The sequence below is a fragment of the Triticum aestivum genome, chromosome 5D (assembly GCF_018294505.1).
Source record: "Triticum aestivum cultivar Chinese Spring chromosome 5D, IWGSC CS RefSeq v2.1, whole genome shotgun sequence".
In the NCBI taxonomy this organism is placed as follows: domain Eukaryota; kingdom Viridiplantae; phylum Streptophyta; class Magnoliopsida; order Poales; family Poaceae; genus Triticum; species Triticum aestivum.
The window spans coordinates 338,127,536-338,145,162 of NC_057808.1; the positions used below are offsets into that span (position 1 = coordinate 338,127,536).

Below are 17,627 nucleotides of genomic sequence, written 5' to 3' on the forward strand. Positions count from 1 at the left end.
TCAACGGCTCAGGCCTCCTTTGGTTTAGAGGAATCTTGTAGGAATTTCATAGGATAGGATTTCTATAGAAAAATTTTCTTTAGAGCCCTTTGCTTTATAGGAATGGAATCATATTCCTATGGAGGGATTCTTCCTATCCTCCACATTTCATAAGAAAATAAACATTAGCCTAGCCTAGACTCAATGGAAAAAATCCTATGATGTGAATCAATGGGCATCTCCGTTCCTATTCCTATTCACAGGATTTAAAATATATGTCATCTCATTTCCTATGACTTTTTTATTGCTATGATTTTCCTACCGAACCAAATAAGACCTCGGTAGTTTTGGCACGGCCCAGGAAAAGATTTGAGCCGGACTGAGCCGTGCAAGCCTGATTAGGCCCTAACGGTCACGTACCAAAGCAGACCCACCCTCCCTCCTCTTATAGCTCTATATACACGTTGGCTTCCATTCATTCAAATTTTGAAACTGCAAGTTCAAAAAAAAATATTGAAACTGCATTCAGTGCAACCCAAGTTCAATTTTCAAATTGAAACACTCACCCACTAAATGCAACAGTGTATCATCATTTACTTGCACTCACATATGCTTTCTAAGCCATGCATACACAAGCACTGCTAGAAAATCCTCAAATGCTAATGGAATCATACAAATATCAACCTCATCTTATTCTTTCCACCAATTGTCGCGCAGAGGCCTTGTGCAACTGTTACGCATGTGCTCCTCAACTCCACAATTCTTGCACTTCCCGAGTTTGCAAGGCTGCTTCGGGGCATCCCCGCGTTCAGGGCAAGTTGTTCTCTTGTTCCCTTGCCTTCGGCAGATCCTGCAGAATCCCGTCCGCTCGCTCAAACCCTCGCAAGGAGCCTTGTAACAGCTGTTTGTCAGCCTACCAGCTCCCCTCTGCCTTTGCCGCTGGCGCTAGTCCCTGCCGTGCATTTACACCACCGGAGAATCCCAAACTATGCTTTTCAGTAGGAGGACCATCTCCTATTGCGGCAACCTAGCCATTACCGGCATTCCTTCAAGCAGATTATGTTGTCTGCTGGTCTTCAAAATCGGGCTCATCCCTCTTCTCAGCCAAAGGAGCACAACTCAGCATTACTGCTTTCATTTCCTCAACATGCGATCAAACTCTTCCGCCCTCTCATCACTCATTTTAACAATATCAATCGCTTGTAGGTCACTGTGGAGTGCCTACAAGTGAATGAATGGTTCACTGCTCCATTCTTCTGGTAATGGACCAGATGTCTGGGTAGTATATCCCCCGCGTCTTTTTTCCAACACTTAACAATGTGCTTCTCCGGTATTTCAGCCAAATTCAATACGTCCATCACCTGCGCAATCAAAAACAGAGAGCCCGTGTAAGCTTTCTCATTCAAGTGTTGGGTCATTTTCACATGTTAGTGCAGCAGCAAAATATGTGACATGACCATTAACCTGAGCACATGGCAGCAAAAATATTCCCATGTGTTCAAATTGTCCGCACTCGCACTCGTATGCCGTCATCTTTTATTCTCACCTCGTAGACTATGCTACTCCACTTCTCCCGGTTGGTCGCATGGTTATATGTCGTCACATACTTCTTACCCTTGTCAATCTCAGTCACATTATATGCAGTTCCCTCAATAAGGAACTGACCAAACTACTAGAACATGTCTCGAGTATAAACCTTGATTGCATGCCTCTCGATCACAGGGTTTATACGCCGCACGGCTCCACTCTGCACAAGGGGACAATTGTTAGAGGACTCTGAAATACCTGATCAAATGACAGAGAAGGGAAGACACTGACTTAAAATCCTTGTTCTTTTCTCCTTGTAGCTCTCATCACGTTCACGGTCAAACTGGAGCCATATGTACTGGCTCACAAACATGTGCACTGCAATGGCACGAGGCATATACGTTTTCAGCATATTATTTAGCACTCTTGTTGTGTTGTGTGCTTGTCATTCTTGCACAGAGAACCCCCTTGAAATAAGGGTTCACCCACTTGGTCCTGATCTCATATATCTCCATCATGTATGGGTGCTGTTTCAGATTATACTTTTCCATCAATATAGTCCAGGCATTTTCAATCTCGTTTACTGTGAGCATGTGGTTCACAACTTTCTGATGGCTAATGCACTTTCTCTCCCATCATCAGAGACATTGAGTGGTTATGTTTCTCACGATGCTCTGTTAAAAAACAACTGATATCTGACACTCAGGACTCAGGAGCCTGATCAGCGTCGGACACTCACATCTGCAAGACCGGTTGTTCCCGACTTCAGGCTTTCCCTGCAAAGATAATCCAATGTTAGACTACAACTGCACCCAATTCACCAGAACACACTGAAGAAGTTAGAAATTATGTGCAGTTTGGGATCGCATCACTCACTGAGCATTCACACACAATTTCCTGCATTGATTTCTCCCTCTCCGCGTTCAATCTGCTTTTATAATATCTTATCCCGAATCCCACTTCCCACAAGTACAATTGTAGAAATTGTACGCCTCGCCGAGGGAGTCAAAGTTTGATCCCAGCTCAGGCTTGATCACACTTTTGTTGGTTTCTCCACAAATTTCCGAATCGCACCAGCACACTCATCCGGGAAGCGCATGGGGTTCTATCAGGGAGGGTGCTACCGAGCCTCAGCCTGCAAATACCAGGGTTTGCCAAACTTTACTCTAATTCGGTGATGATACTCATTTTTTCAGCCAAACACAACAAATGTCAGAGGTCTACATTATTACACTGCTTTACAACCTAATAATCTCACATGTTTGAGTTTGACCCATATTGAACAAATGCAGACTCACCAAAGGAATAAAAACTGAAACTTAGTTCAGGCCTTGTCACACTTTTTGTTGATTCCTCTGCTTATTTGCAAATCGACTATTCCAATCCATAGAAATCATTCTGGATGGACATGGCATCCGGTCGGGCGACGCACTACCCAGCCTTAATCTGCAGTTCAGATATTAGACAAAAAATTCAGTTCGTTGTCTTGCTTTCTCTCTGGGTTTTGTTTGTGATTACCCTGGCAACACGCAGGTTGTCATTATTCATTCAGTAATGCAATAACATTTTCTCGGGGGTTGCAAAAAACGTGCTGAATCCATGAAATTTCATGTTTCAAAGTGTTCGTTGCCTACATCACATCTACTACAATAGCCTATATCCTGTCTGAAACTTCCGACTAATCCACCATGTCCAACCAGGGATGCACACAATGGAAAATCCTACCAAAACCATGAAATCTTGTTTTCCTACCTTTTTGTGCAACCAGAGGGGCCTGGGGATTGACTCTGTCGGTGGACTGTGGACCTCGTCGGGGATGACTCCTGTCGTCGCCGAACCCCAGCACGCGCAGCTTCGCTGCCGTCGCCGCCGCTCTGCTGACCACAACCGGAGCAAGCATTGGAATCAGCAGGGGCCGTCGCTCCTACTCCGCCGCTCGCCAACAAAATCAGAGGAACCGAATCTGGGTGTTCGTGGCTGTCCGCGAATTCCTGCAGGGGGAACCTATAAAAAAAGATGCCAATGGTGGCGGCCATTGACAGTCAGTTGGCATACAAGCTAGTCCCCCCGTAGATTTGCTCGGATCCAAAATCGCTTACCTGTCAATGGCATCAAGGAAGAAGTCCAATCCAGCATCTTCCATGTCGCTCACGTAGCGGTTGCCGTCGACCAGCTATCGCCGCCGCAAGAAATACTCTTGCCGGTCGTCGCAGCGTGGTGTGGCGGCCGGCGGATGGTGGCGGCCGGGGGTGGTTGGGCGGCAAGGGTTTTCCAGAACGACCGAGACGCACGTGTGTCGCAAACGTGTGAGACGGACGGCTCAGTTTCTCGGCACCGGCCTGTTCCCCTTATCTGATCCATGGAACGCAAAAACACTAACGTCCTGGTCCACGGACCAGTTCACGCCCGCGCCTGCTCCGTCAAAACCGCACGCCCCTGGCCGACTGCTAGCGCACTGTTTCCTACCGTATTTCGCCTCGCTGCCTATTTTCTGCGACCCGCGCCTGACACGGCAGACTCTTTTCACAGATCCCGAGCGCAGAATGGAAGGTGAAGATATCAGGTTCAGCTGGGCTCGGGCACCAAAACGCCCTGTCGGTTCTAGCATGAACCATAGGATTTGTTGACAGATACTTGGCATCAATATTATCACACCATAAGGTTGCTGCTTGTGGGTGACAAACACCAAGCTGTTGTAACAATGATTGAAGTTTCAAAAAAAAATGTAACAATGATTGAACCCGTATCACTTTTTTTTGCGGGGAAGGGAGTGTAACAATGCTCCAAAAATTACTTTTGTTGTTGCGTTTGCAAGAGACCTATATTTTGCTTCTGTGTTGAATCTTGATATTATAAGTTGTTTTCTTGCACTCCATGATACAAGATCGTCTTTGGAGCATCGACTTTTCGGTCACAACTTCCACGAGTCATTCCATAATAAAACTTTGCAAGCACTCAAAACATTTGTCAATGTTTCCCAAAAAAACAGAATTTTATTATTATTATTATTATTATTATTATTATTATTATTTTCATTTTTTCTGATTTTACTGTTGACACGAGGTAAGAAACATTGCGTCCATCCCAATCTCTCCTACACACAAATAGAATTGTAAGGTTCTGTCTTCCACTTCATCCTTCGTTCAATTTTAAGTACATTCCTCCCTCCCTCTCTCTGCCTTGATTCTTTTCTCCCACCTTTGGTTTTTTTTCATTAGTTTTCCTTGAAAACTGCCTTAAATGTCTTGGCCTTTTTTTGACTTGCCAAATTATCTTTTGTAAGCCAATAAGTTTTTACCAAATAAATGATTACCAGATACTCCCTCCGTCCTAAAATAAGTGTCTTGAGCTTAGTACAAATTTGTACTAGAGCTAGTACAAAGTTGAGACACTTATTTTGGGACGGAGGGAGTAAAATCTTAAAAATTATTTAGGTACATAAATCACGGACAGGATTTAGTAAACATTTATTTACACAATCATATTAATATGAACATGTAAATCACAGGTTAATGTGCTAGAATATTTATGTCATGTTGCAACGCATGGGCAATTATCTACTCTCTCTGTCCGGAATTACTTGTCCCTCAAACAGATGTATCTAAGACGTAGTTCACAGATGAAAAAACCCTCCGCCAAGAGAAGGTTTGACTTAAGAGTTACCTTGTTTTAGAAGGGGCAATAATTCACTTCCTTGTTATGGACAAGGGTCCAGTTATCTGTATGCAGGGGAGAAACCATCTGACCTCAGCACTCCTTGGCTCCTTTCCTCTTGTATCAGCAAGTGGAAATAAAGTCATAGTAGTGACATCAGTCCATAGGACTTCCTTCTCCCAAGTTGGACATGTGCATTTTGCTGAGAAGTGAACCAAACTAAAGTAAATACCTGTTGGGGTAAAGAATATCACACTGAGCCAATCATAACTTCAAAGACCATTTCAAAGTCTGTCAATCATCACACATAGAGCATTTCACTAATACATCCAAGTCAACCATCACAGGAGCCAATAGAAAAGACGTGCAGTGGAAGCCTCTCACCTGCTTTGAGGAAACAACGCATCAATGGGATCGTTTCCATCATTCAATAGGAGGCAAGTGAATTTCAACTTAAGTTACATTTTTTTATGAGATCAACTACCATTAGGTAGTGTAGTCAACTACTGAGACAGATGTTGAGTGCCTCCTTAAATGTCTTGATAACTAAGTGTAAGGAGAGTCTGCAAACCTCACGGCTCAGCAGATGGAGCTGCAAAATGTCATCCTGCTCCTCTTGCTGACAATCAACCTTGCTATCGCCCAAAACACTTCTAGAGAAGAAGCACAGGAACTCCATGTTGGGGTTATCCTTGACTTGGGGTCCATTGTTGGCAAAATGGCACGGACCAGCGTTTCACTGGCTATGGAGGACTTCTATGCTGTTCATCGGAACTATAGCACCAAGCTTGTCCTCCACATCAGAGATTCCATGAGTGATGATGTCCAAGCTGCATCTCAAGGTACATGTTCTCAATTGTTAGGTCACTGCATCAGCTCATTCTGTTATGCTGCTGAGAAACAAAATATAAAAAAGAAAGGTCAACAAAACCATGGAAATCAAGAAACTATAAATATTCATATTTCACTACTTGTGGAGAGAAGCAAGCAAACATGACCCACTTAATGACAACTGAATCATACCAACAAGTACAATTAGGAAGCAACTGCGCATCACATAACATTACTATTAAGAGCAACTGGATTTCCACATCACATCAAACTATTCCAAAGATAATGTCCAAGAATTATTGCATTCTGTTCACCAGGGGTGTTGCATCAGGACCACAGGTGTCAGTTTTGTTGCTGTGTAAATGAGCACACGGTTGCATGTTCCAGCTTTCAGCTGCAAGGAGTGAGACCTAGCTTAATTCCTGCAGGTTAACAAAAACTAGGGGTGATGAATCAAGTACAGTGAAAACATATAGTATACTGTTGGATGAGATTAGTGAGATGTAGAATTGAAGAAAAACGATAATAAAGCTGATATAGTAACATTAATATCTACCAAGGGGAAAAAAGAGCCAGTAACACAAATGCAAAAACTAGAAAAACTATGAATACCAGCAAACCACGGAAGAAGTGATATATCAGCTATCCTAATGTCTGGACAAAAGACCTATATGTCTCCTTGTCACTTACGGTACTATTCTGAAATATAAAGCAGCATCTGTTTCATAGTATATATTTTCACAAGATCACAGAGTGACAAACAATCCACTGTGCACCAAGAAGTAATATTTCAGAGCCATCAAGAGGAAGCAATACAAATATAATATATGATAAATTATCGTAAATTTGAAATCAGGCAACTATTTTTGTAGGTAATCACCTATTTCGCTCCTCTAGATACTGTTCATATATGTAAGTGGTAACATTTCTGAAAACACACGCTCCGGCAGTTGGATTATCAATTGTTTGGGATTTATGCATATTATGAATTTCGTTCAATGTACGATGTTCAACTAAAGTTTGTCTCAATGTGCAATTATGCAGCTATTGACCTGCTAGAGAATTACAATGTAGAAGTCATCATTGGTCCTCAGAAATCTTCGCAAGCTATATTTATCTCAAAACTTGGAAACAAAAGTCATGTCCCAGTCATATCCTTCACGGCAACAAGCCCATCTCTATCATCTAAAACTCTTCCATATTTTGTGCGAGCAACAATAAATGACTCGGCACAGGTAAATTGCATTGCCTCCATGGTTAAAACCTATGGGTGGAGAGAGGTGGTGCCTATCTATGAAGACACTGACTATGGTAGAGGTATCATACCATACCTTGTTGATGTGCTACAAGAAGTTGATGCCCGTGTTCCCTACCAAAGTGTGATCCCTTTGTCAGCAACTAGTGAACAAATTACTCTAGAACTCTATAAGCTGATGACAATGCAAACGACAGTCTTTGTTGTACATATGTCATTTACCTTGGCCTCCCTCTTCTTCATAAAGGCAAGAGAAGTAGGGATGATGAACAAAGGATATGCATGGATCATGACAGATGGAGTAACCAATCTAATAGATTCACTGAATCCTTCTATCCTAGAATCATTGAATGGTGCCATAGGTGTTGAGTTTTATGTTCCCAAAACCAAGGAACTTGATGACTTCGCCATGAGATGGAATATGAGGTTCCAGATTGACAACCCAACTGATCCACCATTGAAATTAAACATCTTTGGACTATGGGGCTATGATACAATCTGGGCAGTAGCACATGCCGCAGCAAAAGTTGGAATTGCAAATGCCACATTTCAGAAACCAGGTGCCACAAGAAATTCAATAAGTTTGGAAACCTTGGAAACATCTAGTAATGGTCCAAAACTGTTGCAAGCAATCCTGCAGAATAAATTTAGAGGCCTCAGTGGCAATATTGACCTTTCAAATAGGCAGCTGCAAATTTCAACATTTCGGATAATAAATGTAGTAGGGAAAGGATGGAGAGATATTGGATTCTGGACTGCACAAAATGAACTCTCACAGCACTTAAATAAAACCAGACAGGCAACAACACATCTAAATCCAGTTATCTGGCCAGGAGAGTCCATAGAAATACCCCGAGGTTTTAAGATTCCTGTAAGCGGGAAGAAACTTCAAGTTGGTGTGTGCACAAGTGGATATCCGGAATTTGTGAAGGTCGAAAAGGATCATATCACAGGTGCAACTAAAGCAATCGGTTTTTCAGTGGATGTATTTGAAGAGGCAGTTAAGAGACTTCCTTATGCAGTCCCTTATGAATATGTCCTATTTAGTACCAAGGATGATGGAAGTGCCGAAGATTACAATGATTTTGTCTACCAAGTTTATCTTGAGGTATGAAAGATTTCAAGTACTACATATTCCCTACTTGATTTTCTTTAGTTGGTAAACAGTTGAGGCCTTGAAGCATGAAACCAAACTTGCACACATTCATCTGTATTCCCTACTTGATTTTCTTTAGTTAGTATAAACAGTTGAGGCCTTGAAGCATCAAACTGAACTTGCACACATTTCATTTCGAATTAGAAGCATTATACTTAATATTTAAATTGGATGACGATGGATGTTGAAGATAACCCTAAATGCATTCCATGCAGTACTGTAAACCCATTATTGTCATCCTTCACTACTTTTGAGGACGCTGTTCATTCCCAAAAAGAAAGAGGATGCTGTGTTGCTGTTCATATATGCTAGTCTCATCATCTATTTATAGTAGTTCTCATTAGCAACCAACCTAAGCATGCCAATGATTTTGTAGTATGCAGAACCAGTTACGGATTTATGGTAATAAACTTTGGATACCATGGGAAACTCCTATTGGATGACAGAAGATAGTATAGACAATTAATTTACAAGAACATAGAGCAAGTGCAACCTTATTTAGTTTTCCATATTCCAAAAATCATTTCTTAACCAGGCATATTTCAAATTATTTTCTATCTGCTCAGCTAACAAAATTTTTTTTGTCTTCACAGAAATATGATATAGTAATTGGAGACATAACAATAAGGTATAACAGAACATTCTATGCTGACTTCACTCTGCCATACACAGAATCAGGAATAGCAATGGTTGTTCCAGTCAGGGATAGCATAAACAAGAATACATGGGTTTTCTTGAAGCCACTAGAACCTGGAATGTGGTTTGGAAGCATTGTATTCTTCATCTACACTGGTGTGGTCGTATTAATATTGGAGTTTCTAGGCAATAACGAGAATGTCCGTGGTCCAATTCCAAGACAGTTGGGGATTATGATCTTTTTCTCCATATTTGAAGAGAGTTGAGTATACTTACCACGATACATCCATTTCCATGTTGGTGCATAAAATAGAGCATTTAGTATCAAGCTGAGAGGTCTGAGTGGGAAGACAATTATAGAAGCCTCATGCAACTAACGGTCTAACACAGCTCCACAATTTAAAAAATGAGGAATGCATGTGAAATTTCTCAAAACACATTTGGGTAACTTTGTATTTCTAAAAATGTGGTAGCTCATTACAACACTGTAGTAATATAATAGTTTTCAACTTCAGATTCGAGATGGCAAAAGTATAACTAAAATTTATTTTCTTAACTTGTGCAGAGGAGCTTGTGCAACGCTTTCTGTCCCGGATAGTTTTGATCATTTGGTTGGTTTTCCTGATGGTACTTACATCAAGTTACACTGCAAGCTTGACATCAATGCTAACAGTACAGCAGCTTCAGCCAACTGTAACAGATGTGCACGAACTCCTAAAAAGTGGAGAATATGTAGGATACCACCGTGGCTCCTACGTCAAGGGACTTTTGGAAGAACTTGGTTTTGACAGGTCGAAGATAAAGCCCTATAATTCCCCTGAAGATTTTCACAACGCACTTTCAAGAGGAAGCAACAATGGTGGTATTGCTGCACTTGTGCATGAGGTTCCATACATTAAACTGTTTCTGGCAAATCACTGCAAAGGGTACACTATGGTGGGACCAATTTATAAGGCTGCAGGTTTTGGATATGTAAGTTGAAGTACATTAAATGCGCTTTTGCACAATATCTTTATAAAGAAAGTAAACGTAAGTTAATCAATTGGTTTCCCCAGAAAAAAAATGCTAGTTAGCAATCACATTAGATACATTTGAACATCCTATAACTATGTTGGTCTAAAATAAGCTACAAAATTATTGTGCCTACTGCCTAATAACAAACTTGCGTAGCCAGATGGATTTACTGAAACGTACTACTAAGTCCGATTACGCCTGTAAGTTATACTTTTACTTGCATCGGACAACACAAGATACAGTGTTGTCTGTTCTCCATCCGGTAAATGAGTCAATAACGTGGTCATATTTCTTGCACAGGCATTATCAAAGGGAAATCCCTTGATTGGAGACATCTCCAAGGCAATCCTCAACGTAACTGGGGGTGATACCATGATTCAAATTGAGAAGAAATGGATTGGAGATCGAAACAATTGCCAGAACTTGGGCCCAGTAACTGGTTCAAGCAGACTCACATTTGCCAACTTCAGGGGATTATTTATCCTTACTGGAGTTGCTTCAACTTCTTCCCTTTTGATAGCATTGATAATTTATTTCTACAAAAAGAAGCAATCAATAAATATTGTGTTAGACAATGGGAATCGACCAGAAGAAAGTGGAATGAATGAGGAAAATAGTGAGGCCCAAGAAGGAAATCAAGGAGGAGATGAACAAAATACACAGCAAGCAGGCCAGGAGGAAAGTGGGCTAGAAGAACAGACCAGTTTAGAAGTGGTATCTGAGACAACTGACAGACAAGCATTGTTATGCCCAACAATGGGTCAACTGTCGTTTTCAGGGGTAAAATAAAAAAAATACTAGCCTGCAAGTGGAACTCATCTAAAGTTCAGTACATTTTTAGCTCCCTGTTATCTCAGCGAGCTCCCTAAGCTAATATGTTCAACCCTGGAAATTAGCATTCTTGAGCTACATGTGTAATATAAATAGTCATTTGTGCCAGGGTTCAAACTTGTAAACAATTAGAACTGCAGAATATCATTTTATTTGACTGGCTACCAATCTCCTGTATTGCTCAAGTATAGCTTGATTAAACCCCCAAAGGCAAGCTCATCTAATTGGATTCATCGTGAATTTCCAAACTGCTTCTTTATGATCCCTGCAATTTCAACAATTTATGTATGTAACTGGCATATGTTTTTACAAGTGATGTGGTGTCATGAGATATTGATTGAACGCCACTCATCCTTTATGAGATTGATAAGCCAATAGCATATCCAGACAGAACAGGTTAAGGTTATTACAGTGAGATGGTGAATTATAGCATGCATCCTAGCTGAAATGGGTAACCTAGTAGATGCATACCTTACAGGAACTTTAACCTTGACAGTGGAAACCTTCTAGCTGATCAGCGTTGAAGATAACGGTCTTGCTCAAGCTGTTAGCCTTAATTCCATTTGCCGATTTACTCTTCCACGTTTCTGATCCTTAATGTTATGAATCGCCTTTTGAACTTTCTACTTGTCAACCACTTAAGTTTTCAAGCCAGTATACATTAAAAAATAGACGCATGTTTATGCTATGTAATACGCATACAAAGATAAATCCAAAGTTTAGAAAGAGCGATGATTATATGGCAAATCATTATATATTCTCCACAAATTCAGGTGCATTATAGAGTACTGATTGCTACTGAGTTCATCAGCCTCATGATATTGTACAGCGTTCTGCAGCTTGTGCTCCTGCGACTTACCAAAAGTTTTATGTAATACTACTCTCCTACAAAGTACTAAGTTTATCCCTCCATGTTAAGTAGCTACACCTGTTTTGGTTTGCAGCACTGGGGAGAAGGGCTGCATTGTCAACAATGATGTTGGAATTTTCATCGATTTTGTATGAGACATCAATGCCTTCCAGATGAAGGTGGTAGACTACGATCGAGCAGGAGTCAGCGGCTTGGTAATCTTCTTTGTTTCTGCAATCCTTATCAGCTTTGCTACCACAATCATCCGCCTTGCTTTCAATGGTCACCTGGTGAGGGCGGAGTCGCTGAGACAATGATCTTATGTCCCAGGAGAGCACCTCCTTGATCAGGTCCTGAAACTCGTCTGCTGAGGCATAGAGTGCCTGCTTTTGCTGAAACAAATTAAGTTTGATGAACTTCAAGTCAGAAACTGGCTTTACGGTATATTGACCAAAATAACAACATTTGGTAGAGAGTATACAAAGAAGATACAAAATTTTCTGAACAACCAGAACACTTACTACATGCGCCCAGCAGTTGGAAAGTGAAGAAATGAAGTGCTCAGAAAAGTGGATAGACTCCACAGCTAATGCACCATCAATCTGCTTGAACAAAATATCCAGCATTAGTAGATGGCAAATAATCCAGGAGTAAGCCGATTGGAACATAGCCATAAGAGGTCCACAGTGCCCCTGCCGCCATCAAGGTTATATGTAGCAAATAAACTATATGTGAAACTTTGACAAAAGCACAAAAACTGAACTTTCGGCCTATAAACGATAAATAAGATGCATCTATTGGATTTTCAAGATACTGAGCTTCCTCTAAGTAATAGTATCAAAGTAGAGAAGTTTGTAAGATAAAAAAGAAAGTGTAAAACTTCCTAAAGGGTGAAGAATAAATATTTCCGGTCATGTAGGGATGTTAGGTAAGAGAAATCATCATCTGAATACAGAAGAGTAGCTATAAACATATATAATCTCGAAGGAGTACAAAATGAGCATGTTCTGAAGAATGAACAGAAAAATAAATGAACTGTAAAGATCAAGAGAATAATGGATGGAGTAACATGCCATATAGTATGTACCTCTAACCAATTAGGAATAGTTGCGCCTTCAACGCTATCAGAATATGGCAGATATGGTTTAATGTCAAGTACAGGCTGTAGATGGAGGTGCAATATATTAGGAAGAGTTCTCAACTAACATTGCTGAATTTGTTCAAATCAGTTGTATAATGCTGGGGAACATAAGCACTTAATGCAGTACCGTGCCATCAACCAAATCTACTCCAGAAAGCAAAATTGCATGTCCATCCACTGCCTCCACCTAGAAAAGGCTCAAGTAAAAGTTAAGACATAAAAAATCTCAAGGCATAATAGAATGCTAAGCAAGAATGGCCAAAATAGGCAATAATCCAATTTAATAAAATATTGCACACTGTGGTCTATCCTACAAGGTTATACAGAGGCATGTGATTCAGTTCTCGTTAATATCCAATCAGGCGCATTAGTTACTTTTCTTATAGTTGAAGTGACAGTGTAGCAAGCATTGCAGCATTGGTCAGAATACAACCTCTCCAGATAGCATCTCTGTGTGGACACCTGTAGTGCAAAAGATGTCCTTACACACAATGTAAGCAACAAACTGATAATTATTATCTTTCAGATTACTTTCTACAAGTTCCGCAAATGCTAGCAGTCCTAAATCTAAGTACACTTATATGTCATGGCCCATCAATATATGTTCCAAATAGCAATAATATTTGGACATATACATTGTGCTATTTCTGTGTAACACCTCCACTCCATCCTTATGCGACGCAGACTATAGGTAATTAGGGACAGTAAAAATAAGAAGAAAAGGCTGGGTCCCAGAAAGATGCTTATTGCTTACCTTTGCTACACTGAGTCCAATTGGATTAGGCCGATGTGGAGTTCTAGTTGCCAAAACCCCCATCTTGCCCCCTTTCAGTCTAGGCACTCTCACCTTCCACGAAAACAGAAGAATTCACTGGTTCAGCCCCATATCCACGATAACATTCAGAACAACAACTAGAACCAGCTAAGGGCCAACAACAGATCACACCTTTGCTTTTAGCTTGGATCTAGCAGGGTCTTTCCAAATTTTATCAAGATCAGTGTTCAGATGGAACACATAGAGGATCCAACAATGCGAGTAACTAGCAAGTCCCTCTAGCGCTTCGGCCGCAACACGGGCAGGATTAAGCACCACTGTCGCTCTGGCCAGCGGCACCACCAAAGGCTGTCTCGGTGTACCATTCCTGCAGAAACAAACACCCATACACATAAGACCACAAGCCTTCACGCATACATCACCAACTCCGAGTAATCAAACTCGTTGAGTGACAGAATAGCACCTAGTGGAGAAGCAGGACTCCACGGTGCCGATCGGCGCCATCGGATACGACGCCGGCGCCTTGGCCGGCTTCCCCTTATCCGGGCTCGCCCCCTGCTCGCTCAGGGCCCTCCGTAGTGACTGTCAGAATCAAAGCGAAGCAATATGAGATGAAATGCGCAAAGTTGGACCTGCGGAGCTTCGTGGAGGGCCGACCTGCTGAGCCCGAACCCTGCCGCGGCGCTCTGCGGCGGCCTTCTCCACGGCGTCGGCCAGGGTGTCCTCTAGCTCCCGGACCCGCGCGGTCAAGTGGCCGCACTTGCGTTTGTAGAGCATGCCTGCGGAGAGTAGGTGCGCCGGTGAGGAAGGAGAGGCAAGTGTTTGACACTTGGATCACGAGGTTAGAGGAAAGGGGAAGTACCTGCTAGGACGGCGGCCGCCGCCGCCGCCGCGGCGAGGGCGGCGAGGCTCTGCAAACGCGCCATGTCGCGGTGTTTTTTTGTTGCCGAGGACGCTCTCAGAGGCCGGTCAAGACGGTGGGAGTAGCGGCCCAGACCCGTGGAAGGAGGAGTTGGGCCGAACTTACCACAACATTGTGTAATGATGTTTTGCAATAGGTTTTTTTTTTTTTGAGCAATCGATGTTTTGCAATAGGTAAGATCATGAGCTAAAAAACAGGTGTCTCAAAAAAAAGCTCAAAAAAAACAGAGAATAGCTAAGCATGTTGTTCAGGTTTTCGCTCAGTTTTCTTGCAATAAACCAAGCATATCTTTTTCTTTCTTCGTCTTTTTGCACAAGTTTTTTTTCCTATTATTTCAGTTCTCTAGCCAATTTTTTTTTAAGAGCAACAAAGTCACATATCTACCCAAACAGCATAATAACCTTTTTTCATGGTAATACGTGTATTTATACCCCCTGTGTATAGTGTATTTGTACATTCTAGTGTAGTGAACATGTACTTTGTGGTAGCATTGCTATACTTACGAAAAAGGGTTTCCCCCGCTTTATATTATAAAGCAACCGCACCAAGCATCCAACAAGTCAAGATCGGTACAAGTACAATCAAGTCTCACAAAGGCGCTGGGGCACAACAAAACAAGCCCCAAACAAAGAGAAAAAAACAGAATCTAATCCGGCTCAGGAGGGGGTGGTGGTGGTGGAGCTAATGCCGAGGCCGAAGAGCGGAGACCCGAAATGATGTTGTCGATGACGTCCCGATCACGCCGCTTGCTAAGCAGTCTCCATAGCTGTAAGAAGCCACACATTTTGTAGATTGCATCAGTCACACGACAAGTGATCACGCGCTCGATGAATAATTTTGAAGGAAATATGCCCTAGAGGCAATAATAAAGATTGTTATTTATATTTCCTTATATCATGATAAATGTTTATTATTCATGCTAGAATTGTATTAACCAGAAACATAGTACATGTGTGAATACATAGACAACCAGAGTGTCCCTAGTATGCCTCTACTTGACTAGCTCGGTTATCAAAGATGGTTAAGTTTCCTAACCATAGACATGTGTTGTCATTTGATAAACAGGATCACATCATTAGGAGAATGATGTGATCGACAAGACCCATTCGTTAGCTTAGCATTATGATCATTACAGTTTCATTGCTACTGCTTTCTTCATAACTTATACATGTTCCTCAGACTATGAGATTATGCAACTCCCGAATACCGGAGGAACACTTAGTGTGCTATCAAACGTCACAACGTAACTGGGTGATTATAAAGATGCTCTATAGGTGTCTCTGATGGTGTTTGTTGAGTTGGCATAGATCGAGATTAAGATTTGTCACTCCGTGTATCGAAGAGATATCTATGGGCCCTATCGGTAATGCACATCATTATAAGCCTTGCAAGCAATGTGACTAATGAGTTAGTTACGGGATGATGCATTACGGAACGAGTAAAGAGACTTGCCAGTAATGAGATTGAACTAGGTATGGTGATACCGATGGTCGAATCTCGGGCAAGTAACATACCGATGACAAAGGGAACAATGTATGTTGTTATGCGGTTAGACCGATAAAGATCTTCGTAGAATATGTAGGAACCAATATGAGCATCTAGGTTCCCCTATTGGTTATTGACCGGAGATGTGTCTCGGTCATGTCTACATAGTTCTCGAACCCTTAGGGTCCGCACGCTTAACGTTCGATGACGATTTGTATTATGAGTTTATGTGATTTGATGACCGAAGGTTGTTCGGAGTCCCGGATGAGATCACGGACGTGACGAGGAGTCTCGAAATGGTCGAGATATAAAGATTCATATATTGGAAGGTTATATTCGGACACCGGAATGGTTCGAGTCGTTTCGGATAAGTTTTGGAGTACCGGGGGTTACCGGAACCCCTCCCCCCCGGGAAGCTATTGGGCCTCATGGGCCTTAGTGGAAAAGAGAGAGGGCCGACCAAGAGGTGGCGCGCCCCCCTTGCCCCAATCCGAATTGGACAAGGGGAGGGGGCGGCGCCCCCCTCCTTCCTTCTCTCCTCCTCCTCCTTCCCCCCTTCTCCCACTTGGAATAGGAAAGGGGGGCGAATCCTACTAGGTTTGGAGTCCTAGTAGGACTCCCCCCCATGGCGCGCCTCCTCCCTTCGTCGGCCTCCTCCTCCCCCTCCTTTATATACGTGGGGAGGGGGGCACCCTAGAACACACAAGTTGATCTTTTAGCCGTGTGCGGTGCCCCCTCCACAAAAAACACACCTCGGTCATATCGTTGTAGTGCTTAGGCGAAGCCCTGCGCCGGTAACTTCATCATCACCGTCACCACGCTGTCGTGCTGACGAAACTCTCCCTCGGCCTCAACTGGATCAAGAGTTCAAGGGACGTCACCGAGCTGAACATGTGCAGATCGCGGAGGTGTCGTGCGTTCGGTACTTGGATCGGTTGGATCGCGAAGACGTCCGACTACATCAACCGTGTTACTTAACGCTTCCGCTTTCGGTCTACGAGGGTACGTGGACACACTCTCCCCGCTCGTTGCTATGCTTCTCCTAGATAAATCTTGCGTGATCGTAGGAAATTTTTGAAATACTACGTTCCCCAACAGTGGTATCAAAGCCAGGTCTATGCGTAGATGTTATATGCACGAGTAGAACACAAATAGTTGTGGGCGATAATAGTCATACTACTTACCAGCATGTCATACTTTGATTCCGCGGTATTGTTGGATGAAGCGGCCCAGACCGACATTACATGATTGCGTTCATGAGACTGGTTCTACCGCCGTGCTTCGCACACAGGTGGCTAGTGGGTGTTTGTTTCTCCAACTTTAGTTGAATCGAGTGTGACTATGCCCGGTCCTTGTTGAAGGTTAAAACAGCACACTTGACGAAAAATCGTTGTGGTTTTGATGCATAGGTAAGAACGGTTCTTGCTAAGCCCGTAGCAGCCACGTAAAACTTGCAACAACAAAGTAGAGGACGTCTAACTTGTTTTTGCAGGGCTTGCTGTGATGTGATATGGTCAAGACGTGATGATATATAAATTGTTGTATGAGATGATCATGTTTTGTAACAGTTA

General features: G+C 42.3%; 2 protein-coding genes and 1 long non-coding RNA gene across 3 annotated transcripts; 1 reads left to right on the top strand and 2 right to left on the bottom strand.

Annotated features, from left to right (window-relative positions):
• Positions 1 to 503: 503 nt before the first annotated feature.
• LOC123121588 (uncharacterized) lies at positions 504 to 7,061 on the bottom strand. Its single transcript, XR_006459787.1, has 9 exons — positions 5,732 to 7,061; positions 5,393 to 5,544; positions 3,606 to 5,277; positions 3,259 to 3,510; positions 2,805 to 2,952; positions 2,383 to 2,641; positions 1,798 to 2,282; positions 1,526 to 1,726; positions 504 to 1,340 (listed from the first exon to the last, which is right to left on the bottom strand). It is a non-coding gene; the product is annotated as an uncharacterized lncRNA (long non-coding RNA).
• Positions 5,747 to 11,040, top strand: LOC123121587 (glutamate receptor 2.8). Its single transcript, XM_044541608.1, has 5 exons — positions 5,747 to 6,002; positions 7,036 to 8,354; positions 8,996 to 9,194; positions 9,604 to 10,010; positions 10,353 to 11,040. The coding sequence occupies exons 1-5, from the start codon at positions 5,747 to 5,749 to the stop codon at positions 10,839 to 10,841; spliced, it is 2,670 nt and encodes an 889-aa protein (XP_044397543.1). The 3' UTR covers positions 10,842 to 11,040.
• A 550-nt stretch (positions 11,041 to 11,590) lies between these two features.
• Positions 11,591 to 14,640, bottom strand: LOC123121586 (uncharacterized). The gene is made up of 9 exons (XM_044541607.1): positions 14,512 to 14,640; positions 14,307 to 14,428; positions 14,113 to 14,231; positions 13,821 to 14,016; positions 13,629 to 13,721; positions 13,002 to 13,061; positions 12,821 to 12,895; positions 12,255 to 12,335; positions 11,591 to 12,125 (listed from the first exon to the last, which is right to left on the bottom strand). Exons 1-9 carry the CDS (start codon positions 14,573 to 14,575, stop codon positions 11,769 to 11,771), a joined length of 1,167 nt encoding a protein of 388 aa, XP_044397542.1. The 5' UTR covers positions 14,576 to 14,640; the 3' UTR covers positions 11,591 to 11,768.
• Between the last annotated feature and the right edge of the window lie 2,987 nt (positions 14,641 to 17,627).